At 50.8% G+C, this 15702-nt stretch overlaps 1 protein-coding gene and 1 long non-coding RNA gene across 2 annotated transcripts in view; one reads left to right on the top strand and one right to left on the bottom strand.

The window, feature by feature from the left end:
* Positions 1-559: 559 nt before the first annotated feature.
* The window catches only part of Tekt5 (tektin 5), a 37520-nt gene continuing 22377 nt past the window's right edge, over positions 560-15702 (bottom strand). The window contains exons 6-7 of the mRNA XM_005391187.2: positions 3004-3158; positions 560-924 (exon numbers count right to left, since the gene is read on the bottom strand). Of these exons, the coding sequence (XP_005391244.1) occupies positions 657-924; positions 3004-3158 (423 nt within the window). The 3' untranslated portion in view covers positions 560-656. The remainder of the gene's footprint in view (positions 925-3003; positions 3159-15702) is intronic.
* LOC106149275 lies at positions 9975-15120 on the top strand. Its single transcript, XR_001235350.1, has 2 exons — positions 9975-10223; positions 12598-15120. It is a non-coding gene; the product is annotated as an uncharacterized LOC106149275 (long non-coding RNA).

Below are 15702 nucleotides of genomic sequence, written 5' to 3'. Positions count from 1 at the left end.
ACGTCTTCTTAGAGCTTCCCCCAACTCTCACTGGCCCAAACAATTGGTTTTGCCCCCTTTTTCTCCATAGCAATTTACAAAACACCTTATCTACCAACACAGGAATTCAAACTCAGGACTTCTGACTCCAAATGCTATTTTTTGGCACTGTCCCATAGTGATGGCAATCACCTCCACCTCAGACCAACTGCATTTCATAGATGACACACCCAGGTTAAGAGTTTTTTCAAGGCCGCTCAGCATGAGCCTTGATTCTGAGATCCAACAATCTCTGTACTCCTAAATGGACAGATAAGGGGAGGGGAGGGAGGAAGGAGAGGAGGGAGGGAAAGAGGGAGGGAGGAAGGAAGGAAGACAGGGAGGAAAGGAAGGAAGGAAGGAAGGAAGGAAGGAAGGGAGGGAGGGAGGGAGGAAGGAAAGAAGGAAGGAAGAAATGAAGAAAGGGCTGTCTCTTCTATTCCTGGAAAAGTTCCAAGCCTCACAAGGTCTAGGCTCCACCCTCCAGAGATCAAAATCTGCCTCCCACGAAGTATCTGCAGCAAGGATGAGCTCTAGGAGCTTTGATTTGGGCACATTTATTTTGCCTGTTATATATATTTTCATGATAGGGAGAAAATGATTCTTTTGTTTTCTGGCCTGTTCAAACCTTATGTAGTTTAGCAAACCGGGGCAGGGCAGGGGGTGCAAGGGCCCACGCAGGGGGCAGCACAGGTGTAGCCGACCAGGCGAGGGGTGCTGGGGAAGGTCTTGCGCATGGCCATGCACTTCTCCTTGTCAATGCACAGGGTGTTGGCCTTGATGGCCAACTCGTGCTCCAGCCGTGACTTGGTCATCACCAGCAGCTGCAGTGTGTCCTGTGCCTCCCGCAGCCTCAGCTTCAGGGTCTGCAGAGTGTCATCGATGGTGAACACCTCATTCACGAGCCTGTGGAGTGGGCAGAGGACAAGATATGGTTTATTCAGTCACTCAGCAAAGACACACTCACTGCGCAGGGGAACTGTGCCTGGCAGTGCCAGAGTATACTGAGCAATCAACAAGGCCCAGGCCTGTAAGGGATGCTGGGCTCAACTGTTTGGGAGTCACCAGGGTGACAGGTAAAAAGAAGGAACAGGATGGGAGTGTACTAGTCAGTTTGCCATGGCTGTAACAAAACACCTGAGTGATAGCAAGACTTTTAGAGCTCTCAATGATAACCCACAGCCTGCTGCGGCGTGCATGCCATAGGTTCACCATCACTGGTAGGTGGTTCTGCTCCTGGATCTATACCCAGCAGAACTTAGAACAGTTGTTCACACCAACAGATGCACAAATGTTCATAGCAGCATGCTTCACAGGCCTCACAGGGGGAAGCAACTCCAATTTCCTCGGAGAGATGAACGGATGAATAAAGCGTGGTGGCATATGTATACTATGAAGTACTCAGCCGCAGCACAAAGGGATTTTTTGTTATGTGTATTTTAAATAGGGTTTTGGCTATCTGGAAATAGGGTTTTTGCAGATGATAAGCAGGGCCAGCCTCATTTTGATATGAAGGTTGGAGGCACTGGTGACTCTCCAAGTCTTGCTCAGTCTCCTTTGCTGACTCCATTACCAGCACTGTGAGTGCTGGCTGCTTATGGATCACTGCTTAAGGCCCACAGCTCCGGGAATAATGGCTCTTGACCAACCAGAGTGCTATGGCCAATGGCTGACTGACTCAGATACCAAAGGCTGCCCCCTTGGTTGGAACAACTCTAGGGTCAACTCAGGCTTGGGGCCAGGCTGCCTCAGTCTCCAGTCTGCCGCTGGGCAACTTTCCAAAGGCACTAGAAAGGCTTCTCTGAGGAGGGGACTTTGGAGCAAAGAGCAAAGAGAGGAGTGCCCAGGTGGGATCTGAGCTTGTGATCCTCCTGCTTCAGCCTCCCAGGTTCTGGGAAGGGCAGTGGTTTCTAAAGAGAAGAGCACATGCAAAAGTAAGGGACTTAGGTTTTGTTCCCATTGCCCCAAGGAGTCATGGAAGGAGAAGATGAAACGGGAAGATCTGGAGGCCACTGGGTAAAGACTCAACTGCAAAGGGCAAGCCAGAGAGCGTCAGGGCTTGCCATGATGGCCAGGGACAGGAGCTGCACAGTATCCCTCGGAAAGGTGTGTCCAGGTCCTAACTCTCGGAGCCTGTGGCTGTGGTGTTACTTGGAAATCTGGTGTTTGTAGATATCATGAAGGACCTTAAGATGAGCTCATTCTGGATTTACTGTGGACCCTAAGTCCAACGGCAGATCTCCTTATAAGAGAAAGACTAGGGAGGCTCAGGACATGGAGACACACAGGGAAGTAGACCAGGTCAAAGTGGAGGCCAACCCTGGAGAGAAACCCTACAAGCCAAGGAAGCCAGGGACAGAGACAGGCCTAGAGCCCCTGCCCCGTGCTCCAAGACCCCTTCCTGAGCCAGTGCGAGCTTCCCAGCTGCCCCCGTTGCTAACAGATGCAGCCCCTAAGCTAAGTGTGATGGAGGCGTCCAGCTGGCAAGGGAGGGTTCAGCTGTCCTAGGGCCTCATCGTGAGAACAAAGAGGGAGGCAGGGAAACAAGAGAGGCAAGGGCCAGCACTTCTTCCTCGGGAGCTTAGAGAGAGATGATCAAGCAACCACGGTCCACGCCATGTCCCTGCCTGGGAGGCTAATGAACTTGCTATCCTCCTGCCTCAGCTTCCCAAGTAGCTGGGATTACAGGTATGTATCACCACACCTGGCATCTCTTTGGCTTTCAAGGGACAGCAGGAAGCTTTCCTGAGCACAGATACAGAAGCATCCCTTGGTGAGATGTGCTGCCAGGGGCCAACCTGCTGGGGCAGAGAGCTGTGGAGGCAGCTGGGGCTGGGCTCACAACTCCAGCCCCGCGCAGCACGCTGCTGAGTTGTAAGCGTGGATGGTCTCATGAATGGAGGCTCTGTAGTTCAGGCCCAGGGTTCTAGGTTCCGAGGCCCACCCCTGCCCTTCATGACACACACGGGGTCCCCCCACACTCACTTGAACTGCGGGATGTCCCTGCAAAGCTCCACATTGGGGCGCCAGGTCCGGCACTCCAGCCGTGTCTGGGCCACCTTCAGCGGGCACTCCTTGGCCATGATGGACCTCTCCAGCAGCATGATGGTGTTCTCCGTCTGGAAGATCTCTTGCAGCGTCTGTGGAAATGGTGAGGCTGTCAGCACCCCAGGACTCCCTGCCCACCTGACACTTGGGTGTGGAGGGGGCCGAGGGCAACCCAGGCAGCCTCCGGTCAAGTGCATGAATGACTCGTTCCCAGCCTTGAACACTGATCCTGCACTAACTAGGGCAAACCTGAGATGCCGTTTCAGGCATCTCTGGTCACCAGGGCACTGTGCATGCTGGGGATGGGTATGTGCTAGGGCTGGCTTTGTTTGGAACCTCAGTAGGCACTGGAGTTGGCCAGTGCTCAGCGGGAGGGAGGAGAGAGCGTGCCAAAGGTGAATAAACATAACCTGCAGGGCTAGGGTGTAGCTCAGTGGTAGAGTGCTTGTCTAGCATGTGGAAGACCCTGGGTTTGATTCCTAATATCCCCCGCAAGAGAAAAGGTTAATACAAATAATCCAAATCAAAAACAATAGCCAATCTCTAAAGCCTTTCTCAGCTAAATTAATGTGAGTTGTTCTACACCTTTTTACAATCTAGAATTTACTTTCCCAATTACTAGGTCCGTAGATAAAGAAAGAGAGAGAGAATTTTGAATTTTTTCTACTTATCTGTAGCCATATTTTTCCCCACTACAATGCCACCATGGTGCCTTACAAGTGACAGAAGTGCAGATCAGAGGCAGGGGTAGGAAGGAGCCTCTCAGGGAGGGAAATGTTCTCTGAATGCAGGTTTCAGAGGTGTGAATGCAGGGAAAACTCACCACTAAAATCCATCAGGCTATGCGCTCTATTGTGAGACTGTCATGCGTCAGTAGAAAATAAAATGAAAATCAGAAAATGATGGGTCACCAAAAAAGATCAGCAAAGCCTGACGTTTGTGCTGGGCCCCTAGGAATCTTTATGTGATCCTCTGTACTTCTGCATGTTTGAAAATGTGCATAACAAAAAAACAAAAGAATGAGAGAAGGAAGAAAGAAGGGGCGCACCAGGCTGGGTCACTACCGGAAGGTGCTGACCTTGCACGGGCTCACGAGAGCCTGCCCAGGACTGAGCCCAAGGCACTAAGCCAATGGTGCCTCACGGTGACAGGCATATGCATGGTCCACCCTACTGTTGCCCAGCAGCCCTGGGTCTGTGAGTAACTGTTGCTCATGGTGTCCCTCTGCTGTAAGACGGCTCTTTCTTGGGGGCAGGGGTTGTGTCGAAACTCACCAGTGGGACCCAAGCATGGAATTGACATCCTGTCACAACGGCTCCAGTACCCAGAAGGATGTGCTGGCACTGCCCATCACCGCGAAGAGCTCAGTTTCACTTGCCCCCAGCTGCAATACCATGAATGAGGCCACCCACCTGTGCCACCAATACCGCCTCAGTAGGGCCACTGCTTGGGCTCAACCTGCTGTTCCGTGAGAGAGCATTCGCTTCGCTTGCCCAGCACCTTGAAACAAGGTGACAGCCAGTGTATGTCTTACTGTGTCTGCTCTGTCAGTAGTACGAGTGGGGAGTGTCATTCAAAGAAACTACTAGTAAAACCCCATTTGGAAAATTCCATCACAACCATGGGGCGGCGGGGGAGGGTGGAAGACAAGCTATAAAAGGGAATGAGGTAAGATTGATGAGTGAATTTCAGATAAACAACAAGGTGTACGTTAGTGTCCTGTCTGCAGTGGACTGACTAAATGCTTGGGTGCTCCAAAGGTCACATATTGGAATCCTAATCTCAATGAACTGGCACAGTGGGGGGCATTTGGCAGGTCTAATGCTCTTTTGAGAAGAAGCCAAAGAGCCCCTTTTTCCTCTTTCCACCAGTAAGGTCAGTACTCAGCCCCCCAGAAGAGAGCTCCCACCTGAGCCCAGCCACAGTGCGTTCCCAGTATCCAAAACTGTGAGAAATAATCTTTCACTCTTTTATGCCACCTGGTCTATGGTACTCTGCTACGGTGTAACAGCCTGGACAACTAAGACATGTCTCAGCTGTTGTGAGACATATTGACACTCAAAAATTATTTCTTGCTGATCTTTCAGGTTTAACTGGGTATCTTATATATATATATATTTTTTTTTTATTTGCTAAGTCTGGCAGCCCTACAGATAGTAGTAGCTCAATAAACATTAACAGAATGTATGAATCACAGTGAGATCTGGAAGTCTAGATTTTTAACCAGTTCTCCAATGATACCTATGCATGTTAAAGTTTGGTAACAATCTACCCTTAAAATGACATGATCCCATCTATCTGAGGTTTCAATATAGGGTAAAACTTGCACACACATAACCATGTCAGTGCTTGTCAATGGGATGAGGGGCCACAAGTGACACCCAATTCCTGCTTTTAAGGATTTTACAACTATGTTGTTTTCCCCTTTTTATACACTATAAAATATTCACAAATCATAACAGATATGGGGATAACTGTTTCAGTGAGGTTGGGCCCATACCCTACAGGTATCTAGAAATTGCTTAAAAGACAATTTTTAAAAATACCTCATTCCTGGGTTCCCTATCAGCTCAAGACAACAGCCTGGAAAGACGGCACATTGCTACTTCAAGACAATGAACTAGGGAGTAGAAGGGGACCTCAGAGCCCTTCGCAGGCCACTGAGGAGGGAGATGAATCCCTACCCTGGTCCCCGGGAGCCTCGAGAAACAGAGTGACTCCCACTGCATGCTGGTTAAACATTACCCATGAAGGGTAGTGAGCGGCATGTAAATACGGAAGTGGGGGACACCTCACCTCCCTTAGGAGCACTGGGGACTGGCCTCAAAATCCTGCCCTTTGGGTGGGAGACCAGTGGGGGATGTCAAACCTCCCTAGGCTGCACCTCAGCCTGGCATAGAAGAAAATAAAACTTTCTAGAGATGATAAATGCTTTCCAGTGCTTGGCTGGGCGTGGAACCAACCCCTCCCCCTGCTATCAGGGAGCCTGTGATGGGGGGTGGGGGCACATCACTGAGGGTGGCTGATGCGAAGAAGCTGTGGGTGGCACCTGCCAGCCCTGTTCCAGCTGAGCCCATCCACAGAGGTTCCTCGGGGCTGTTTCAAGGGACCCTCGAAGATGCCCCTGAAACCAGTGACCTGAGGCCACCTCATCCCTTTCCTTGCTCTGTTCTGCACTCCCTGTGCCCCTGCTCAGGGGTTGGCCTGAGGTTTCATAGAAAGCCTGGATCTGAGGGAGGGGGAGACTCGTTCGCCTGCTCAGTCGCTGCTTCGTTGATTTACACCTTGACCACACATGTTCAGGGGTGCCTACTCGGACTGTTCCAGGTAGAGGTGCAGCAGGGTACGGGCGGAGGAAAGCTCTGTCCTGGTGGCGGCACACTCAGTGGATTTGCACTCTTTCAGGCGCTCCTCCACGCAGCACACGGCTGACACCTCCCAGCATTCGACAGGAGCGGGCAGATGCTCTCTCAGCATGCACAGGGGCCCGGTCCTCCCAACTCCTGCTCTGAACATTCATGAAGCACCTTTGGAGTGCAGTGCATGGGTGGGGACACAGCCACCAAGGGGGTCCCACTTTGCTTCTGGAACTCCCATGCAAGGGCTGTAGAGGGACACAGATTCTCTCCTGGTCCAGATCGTCACAGGAGCAAGCCAGCCTTATGTGAAAGGTTCTAGCAACACTCCCTGATCTCAGAGAAAGGATTAAGCCCATTACCTCCTCCTCAATCCCTCTTCAACCTGCTGGCCACATCTGGGCATGAGCCTCCACGTGCAGCCCACCTGACTCTGTCCCTCTGCAGCCCCCGGTCATCTCCCTGGAGGATCAAGAGCAGCTGTGGAATCCAGAGGCTTCCACAAGCAACAGGCACCAGTGACATGTTTTGAGACAGGGTCTCACTAAGTTGCCCAGGCTGGCCTCAAACACGTGATCCTTCTGCCTCACTCTCCTGAGTAGCTAGGATTCCAGGCATGTACCACCATACCTGGGTCCAAGTATAATTTAATATTCTACCCTGCTGCCGTTATATGCACCTGCTAGCCGCTCTGTACTTGCGGCAGTTCTACTGGTTTTCCATTTAACAGAGGGACATAAATGCCTCTCCTAAATGAATGTATTTTTAAAAGTGTTTAGGCAATTCCACTTAAAACAAATGCATCATAAATAAAAGTCCACGCAGCACATGGATATGACACCATTAGGAAGATGGCCCAGATGACTGAATTTGGGAAACCCGTATCCTGCTGTGCGTTCCCAGGTATAAAAACAACAGATGTGGGGACCGAGGTAGAGCTGGGGAGCAACGTGGACAGTGATGCGCGGCAATGGGGGTGCTGAGAGACACGGGCCACACGCTTGTTTCCTCTCCGCTCCTGCTCATGCCAAGGCTGTATCTCTACATCTTGTCCCCTCACTGCTATGCTTTTTAGCTTACCTGTGGGTTTTCCAAAACCCTGGGGTTTTCCAGAACTGGCTGCTCTAGAACCGACTACAGACACACACACAAAGCCAAACTGCCCAGGTCCAGCTGGGTGTGCATACTGCCAAAAAGTGTCCCCTACAACTTCTTGTCCACACCCCGTTGCTCACAGCTAGGGTCATCTCCATTAGAGGGGAGAGAAAGCCCCCCACACACTAAGGATAGCACCCACTGCCCACCCAACTCCTGCAGACCCGTGCACCTGGAGTGACTTGACCTGCTGAAATTGAGGAACACAATTCCTCCCAAGGGCTGGGAGGCAGAGCGAGTATGGGCTGGCCAGAGGCAGCAGCAGGAGGCAGAGCAGCCTGGACCTTCCTGCTGAGGAGGAAGCCAGAGGACCCCTGTCCCGAGTGGGAGGGAATGGACATGGATGAGGCCTATCTGCAGAGCAAGCCAGTGTGCCACGACCAATTCAGGGACCTGTGTGTCCCAGGGAGTCCCCTTCTGGGTGTACACTGTAGAAATTATTCCAGTGGACTACCAGGGGACACGGATTCAAGGATGATCAATGCAGTATCACTTGCAGGGGTGGTTGGCTGGCAGCCACCAAGTGCCCATGAACCAAGCAGCCAGACAAGGTGCTAAGTGACCTTGCAGTGTTCAGTCTGAAGGACCAAACGTGCATAGGCACAGGGCTGGGTATGTCAGTGGTGTCAAGTGAGGAAGCAGAAGGCAGAAGGCACAAAATGACGCAATCCCTGCAGAGAACATTAAAAATCCATGCACATAAAACACCATATGCGTCTGTAAGGGCACATTTAAATCAAGAGATCCATATCCGCAATGGAAATGAGCACGGTATGAGAAGAGGGGGAACCACAGCAAGGAGAGAAAGGAGGGCGGACCAAGCAGGGTCGACTGGCTTTGCACAGGCAGTGTGTGCCACGACCCTGGGCCAAGGGGGAGCCCCCCACCGCCCAGAGATCAGAAAGCAGAAATTCCCTGCAGCCCTCAGAGATTTCACATTTCCTTTTAAAATAATTTAGTTTGTTTTCTTGGGGAGGGGGGCAATTTAAAAAAAAAATATGACCTCATAGTAAAGATCAATGATTCCCAAACTTGGTGGCACACCGGAATTCACCGGAGAGTTTTTAAAATCCTGCTTCCTGACCTCACACCATAGCGGCTCTGGTTTCGTGGGTTTGGGCTGCAGCGTGGGCATCAGGACTTCTCAGAACCTCCTTGTGTGGTTTGAAAGTCAGTGAGGGACCAGGATCAGGAGATACAGAAAAAAATTAAGGTGCCGCAGGGCAAGATGGGCAAACGGCTGCAGGTGTGGGTATGTGTTGTAAGTCAATGTGGTCTGGGCTCACAGAAGCCCCGCTCAGGGAAAGTGAGTCATTTTACCTCCAGCACTGACTGAGCAGGTGGGGGCGGTTTGGGAAATGTGCATGTGGGTGACCTGTTGGCTATGGCGGGCACAGCTACAAAGGCACTGGGGACTCCCGTCAGAGCAGGCTTCTTAGGAGTCAGGGGAATCTATGTCCCTCGTCTCTGAAGACCGGGAACTCTTAACCCCCAGACTCAGAGTTGTGCCTGTTGCTCACCAAAGCCCAGCAACGCAGACCTCTGTCCAGGCAGGGAGGACGCTGGGAGCACAGGCTGCTTTCAGGTGGGAGGATCTGGGCAAGTTTGCACTTGCTCCTGAGCTCAGGGGCCTCAGACCCAAGGTGCCTGCTGTACGCAGGTGTGTGTGCCTCCCTCTGTAGTCACTCTACACACCCACTCCTGCCAAATCAAGCATCCTCTCCCCGCACAGGCTCTGCACAGGCTGCCCCCTCTGCCTGGGATGCCCTCTCAGATGCCCAAAGGGCTCATTCCCCCACCTGCTTCAAGCCATAGCTAAAATGCCTAGAAGGCTTTCCCTGACCATCCTAGGGACAGAGGGCCTGGGCAGAGAAGCTCCCGGAAACCTCAGCAAGCACGTGTGAGAACCCCTTCACTGCCCCGGCACAGAACCGACGAGGTACAAACATGTTTACAGCCACACTCTGCAATGATGGAACTTTTGACTCTTCCCAAGGTATGTGTGTTCCTCCCAAAAACACATCCTGTAAAATGTCCCGGACACATAGCGATCTCTCATCCAGAGGCGTACACACACACACACACACACACACACACACACACACACACTCATAGCTGGCTTCTCTCTGTCTGGTCTTGGAGCTCTGAGGGGCTTCCTGGGGCCCCAGGTCCTCCATCTCAAGGACTTTATTTAATCTCTGTCCCCCATAAAGCTGGAAAAGTACGGAGGGGAGGGGAAGAAACTCGTGGGGCACAGCCTGGCTCTTCCTAGAGGCTAGGCGGGGCCGCTGGGGACGGGCCCAGGTCACCCCATGGGAGGAGTCCTGGCACCCTGCCTGTGGCAGCCTGCCCTGCCACCCTGGCTGGGAGCAGAAACTCAGCTTAGAAGTGGGTGGCGTGAGCAGGACCCGCCTCGCTCCCTTTCCCAGCCCCCAGCTCTGTGCCCCCATCCAGCAGGTTGCCTGCCAGTCAAAATATGATGAGCCAGGGAATGGGGACTCCCAGCCTCCCACATGCCACACATCCAGGGACAGGTCATTTCCCCTCTCAGGCCTCTGACAATCACACGGATGTGGGTTTCCGCTCCAGGCCTTGCTCTCACTTGCTGTGTGACCGTGCCTGGGTTCCAAGCTCTCAATGCCTCAGGTAAGCTGTACTCAGTGGCTATTGATCCCTTTCTAGGGTGAAACTGGCAGAAGAGTAACTTGCCCCCATGGTTGTTGGGAGGACTAAATGAGATTGTACACATGGGATGCTTAATTCTACAGTATGTGTCCACTGGTCCGGACAGACAGAGACTCGGATGACTGGTAAAGCCTTATTTCTAGGTATGTCTGTGAGGGTGTTTCTGGAAAAGACTGGCATTTGAGTTGATGAACCACATGGGCATGTCCGGTGTGACTGGGCATCATCCAATCTACTGAGAGCCCCATTCAGACAAAAATGTGGTGGGTCTGAGTGGGGTGACCCACACCTGTAATCCCAGCACTTTGGGAGGCTGAGGCAGAAGAATCACAAGTTCAAACCCAGCCTGGGAAATGTAGTGACTAGTGAAACCCTATCTCTAAAAAATAAAATAATAAAAGAGATGGGGATATAGCCCTGAGTTCAATCCCCAGTACTGCAAAAGTGCAAGAAGGAAAGAAAGAAAGAAAGAAAGAAAGAAAGAAAGAAAGAAAGAAAGAAAGAAAGAAAGAAAGAAAGAAAGAAAGAAAGGTAAATTCACTCTCCCTGCTTGTGCTGTGATGTTCATCTTCTCTTACCCCTAGACATCCAGCTCCTGGCTGAAAGTCTCAGACTCACACAGAGACTTAAGCTCTGAGCTCCCTAAGTAAGATGAGGGGCATTAGGCAAGTCACTTGGCCTCAGTTTCCTCACTTGTAAGGTGATGTTCAGAATAAACCTTTCTTCATAGGGTTTTAGGAGGGAAAGATGAATTAACTGAAGGAAAAGTCCCAGAATTCTGGCTGCACCAAGTGAGGCTAACTCAGAAGTCTTTTCTTCTTCCTCCTATTTGCAGCAGAAAGGCAGACTCAACCACGCTCCTCCACCCTGGCCCCTTGTCGGAGACCAGCTGGAAGCACCCAGCGTGTGGAGAGGGTGAGGCCAGTACCAGGGATGGTCGCTGACCATGTATGGAGCGTGAAAGGCAACAGTCAGGTCTGCCTCAGATGAAATCAACCTCAGCTCAGTGGAAAAGTGCACTGGGATATTTCTGGCAGGAACAGAAATTTAGCCGACAGCTCTGCAAGGGGGGCTACATTTGGCAGGGTTGTTTGCCATGTAAAACTATCTGCCTGCGTCTTGTCTTGTGACAGCAGGGAGAGCCGCTAAAGCCAGGAAATTTTTTTGATGTGGAGGGGAAAAATGGATTTAGCAGTTCCAACCAGTTTTGGGCTTCTGGATGCTTTGTGCAACCTTGCAAATTTATTGTTTTCCAAACTGCACGAAGCCAAGGGGTTTCCAAGGAGATGCCTGGCCCAGTGCAGACTCCCCAGCTTGGGAAGTGGGTAGGCAGCTTGGAATCCTCTTTCTGGTCAAATGGTGGAAGATTCTCAAGTTCAGCCAAGCCCAGGAGCAAGGAGAGAGAAGAGGAGGACTCCGGAGGGACCTGGCAGGGAACTGAGGACATGAATGTTCTAGACCTGCTTCTCTGCCTCACACCTTGACGTTTGGGTGTCAGCAGCATCCCTAGTCTCTACCCACTATGTCAGCAACTGCCCCCCACCCCACAAACAATGCAACAACCCAAAGTGTCTCCAGACATTGTCACTGGGTAGGACATTTGCCTGGGTTGAGAACTTCTGTTGAGAGGTAGGTTATGGTAACCATCAGGTAACGTGAGACTGATAGACACAGTAGTGTTGAGAGGCAGGCTGGGTCAGGGGTCCTGAAAATCCAGGAGGGGTTTGAAGATGGGGCTGGGTTGTGGTTCCCTGCTAGAGAGGGGACTGTTACACTCCTGGGGAGATGCATGCTCACCCACCATCTCAGGCCTTCAAAGGTCTTCTCAACACTCACAATTTTTACTTATGTGGACCTGTTTTTTGAACTTGTGTCTCTGCTAGATCATGAGGTCCCTGAATACAGGGATCTTGGCTCTCTTGTTCACTACTGTATCCCCAAATCCTAGCTGAGTCTACTGCACAGGGTTTGGAAGCATGTATCTGCTGCAGGAAGAGAAGGAAGAGGAGGGCATGAGCAAATATCTGTCACATGTCTACGCGTAGACTATACACCAGGAGGGCTTGACAAAACAGACCTTTGGGCCCCACTCGCAGTGTTTGCTTCAGTGGGTCCAGCACCTGATCATCCGCATTTCTAACAAATCCCCTGGCGACACTGATACTGTTGGCCCGAGGACCACTGGTCAGAACTCAGAAGCTATGGTTTTCAATCTTGCCTTCCCATTGGAATCATCTGGGGAACTTTTTAAAAAAGTGCTAAGAACTGAATCCAAAGCCTCTACACTAAGCTACATCCTCAGTTCTTTTTTGTTTTGTTTTGTTTTGTTTTATAGGGTCTCACTAAGTCCTTCAAGCTGGGCTCAAACTTACAATCACCCCCAAGTGCTGGGATTTCAGGCATGTTCCAGAATGCCCATCTTCATCCAGGGGACTTTTGAAAGCTGTGCTGCAGGCCACCCTGGCCAATTAAATGAAACAACCTAGAGATAGACACAAATGTCTTCATGATTCCAGCGTGCACCTAGGTGAGACCTGCTTGCCTGTACCTTCTCACATGCTCCTTTCCACTGGCAGACATCTTTGCTACAGCCGAGTGAGGGGTGCAGCTGGCATCTAGTGGGCAGTGGCTGAGGAAGCTGCTAGACATCCTGTACAGCACAGGACACCCTTGCACCACCCTTGCACCTTGACTTGACCCCAAATGTCAGTAGGTTCCAAGGCTCAGAAACTTTGCTCTCAAGGTAAGTTGCTGGTAGGATCATTTCCTATATGGGTTAGGAAACAGATTCAGAGGGGTTACTTTCCCAAGATCCCTTACTGCAGGGATGGTGAACCTTGTAGAGACCGATTACCCAAATTGCAACTCAAACCCCCTTATTTATTGCAAAGTGCCAACACTGCACCTAACCTGAATACTGAGGTTTTAGTTTAGAAAAAACAACTCATACATTATCTTAAAAGAAAAACAAATGCATGCCATAGGTTTGCCACCACTGCCTTACTGGTACCAAAACTTAGCCCATGCATCTTCAGTCATTCTGCTTGTCTCCCGGGTCGGAAATAGGGCCTTGGCTCAGTAACATTTTTATAGCTAAGATTCACCTGTCATCTACTCAGTGACTAATGTGGTGTTCTTATTCTCACAACTACTTGCCAACCTCCTATTTGACAGAGGAGGAAACTGAGGCACAGAGATCACAGAGCCAGAACCGAAGCTGTGCCTCTGCAAGGAAGAGGGAAATGGAAAGGAAGCTGGACCTAAAGGAGATAAGCCTGTGCTAAAGCTCAGGAGCACAAAAGAGGCTGAAAGATAAGTCCCGGGCAGGTGAGCAATAAGGACCCAGTGGGGGCAAGTTCTAATTGGAACAAGCTAAGAGCCTGCTAGGTTTTACCTGTACCAGACACTTCACAGCTGGCCTGTGTCTAGGCTATGCCTTACATTCTTCCTACTTAGGGGAGGACTCAGTCTAGATCTGAGAATTCTAGAGGTCCTTGCCCCCTAAAATGTTTCTTGCTGGTGCCTGAAATTCTTTTTTTTTAAAGCCATCCTCCTGCCTCAGCCTCCTCAAGTGCTGGGATTATAGGTGAGTGCCATCACTCCCAGCCTGAAATTCCTTTAGAGAAAAATTTCTCACCTTGGCACCTATTGACATGCGGGGTCAAATCATCCTCTGGTGCAGGGGTGTCCTGTGCTGTATAGGATGTCTAACAGCAACCTTAGCCATTGTCCACTAGATACCAGATGTACCCTTCACTTGGCTGTAGCAACCAAAGATGTCTCCGGACTGCCACATTGCCACATTGCCCTGGGGAACAGAGTCCCCTCCAGTGGGAACCATGCAGTAAAAATTACTCAGGTTTCAACTTCTGTGGAAATTTGGACCACTAGAGAGGGAAAGGCGGAACTGAGGTGAGCAGCCACCACGGATTGCAGATGCCCACACGGAGAAGGTCACAGGGAACGTCATCTCATGAGGCCAGAAACAAACGGTTGTTCTAAAGCCAGTTCATGGATGAAAACTGTGCCTGCCTACAACAGCCTTTGAAACCTGCTCGCCACTACCTCGGGATATGTGACTATTCCCTTGGCCAAATACTACAACAGTGTGGGTGTGTTTTCTTCAAATGTGGCAGTCAGGATGTCCATAGTGAGCCAGCTACAAGTGTCTTCATGCTAAAGTTGGTGTCTCTGTGACGTGTGATCAAAATTCAGTGAATGCTGTTGCAAAGCACCACCTGACAAAAAAGGCAGGCTTGTAAAAACTTCACAGTGCGTCCCCATCCACCTTATTCACCCATCTGGCACCATGCAACCGCTGACTCCTTCTCCAAAGTCAAAATGACCCTAAAAGATAAACCTCCTGGATGGATTCAGGACATCGAGGCAGCCACGACAGCACAACTAAAGACACTCACAAAAGCAGACTTCCAGACCTGCTTCAGAAGTGGCAAGAATGATGGGCTAAGTGTGCTTGAAGGGAGGGGAATGATTTTGAGGGGGATGAACGGCAGGGTGTCTTTTACTGCAGTGATTTTATAAAGGTTTAAACACCTGCTGTATTTTTTCAGTCACACCTCTGCATGGAGGCAGGGGTAACCATTACACTGGTGAGTCTCAGACTTCAGTCCTGGGCATCATGGTATCATATTTCTCAGTGTGTGCAAAGCACACACTGTCCCGCAATCATTTCCTATTTTTCTTCAAATCAACCCTCACTCCAGCCTTTAACAAATGACTTTGACTGGGGAGGGAGGTGCTGGGGATGGAACCCAGGGCCTCAAGCGTGCTAGGCACATGCGCCACCACGGAGCCTCATCCCCATTCTGTGTTATAAATAAAATATTTATATCACTGCCACAAGCAAAAGACTAGTACCCTTTTCCTTGATTACAGGCTTCTATAACAGGAGAGAAAATGGAAAGAAGTTCCTAATTAGGAAAGAAGTTCTTAATAGGACAGAAAGAAGTTCTTCTGTCCCAGAAGATTCTAAGCCTGAGGCCAGATGCCTTTGTGTTGGGAAGGAAGGGAGATGTAGGATTGGACTCACTTGAGTCAGAGGGACCCGAGGAGAGAGGAACTCTCACCTGGCTCATTGGTATCTCAGGATAGCCTGGTGAGCAAGGGGCAGGCCAATGGCTCCACTTCCCAGGGTTCCGCCAGTTTTAGAATCTGTCAGTAGCTTGGCCGAGGCCCCAGCGCTGGAAGGGATCCACTGCTTGCAAAGCACAAAAGCGTTTCCCACTCCACAATGGGTTCCAGACCTCCTTGGACAAACAGAGGGACTGGAAGTTGGCACTTGGGGCCTCAGATCACCAGCCTGGCTCTCACCCCTCAGACGCCACACCTTCCTGCCCAGCCCTCCTGAGGATGGTTTTGCTGATGCCAACTTCTGCTAAATAGTCAAAACCCCAAGAAACTTGAACATAAAAGGAAGCCT

This window comes from Chinchilla lanigera, unplaced genomic scaffold, assembly GCF_000276665.1.
Source record: "Chinchilla lanigera isolate Chin_1 unplaced genomic scaffold, ChiLan1.0 scaffold00041, whole genome shotgun sequence".
Classification (NCBI taxonomy): Eukaryota; Metazoa; Chordata; class Mammalia; order Rodentia; family Chinchillidae; genus Chinchilla; species Chinchilla lanigera.
Note: the sequence above shows the minus strand (reverse complement) of the source record. Positions and strands in the feature narration are given on the sequence as shown.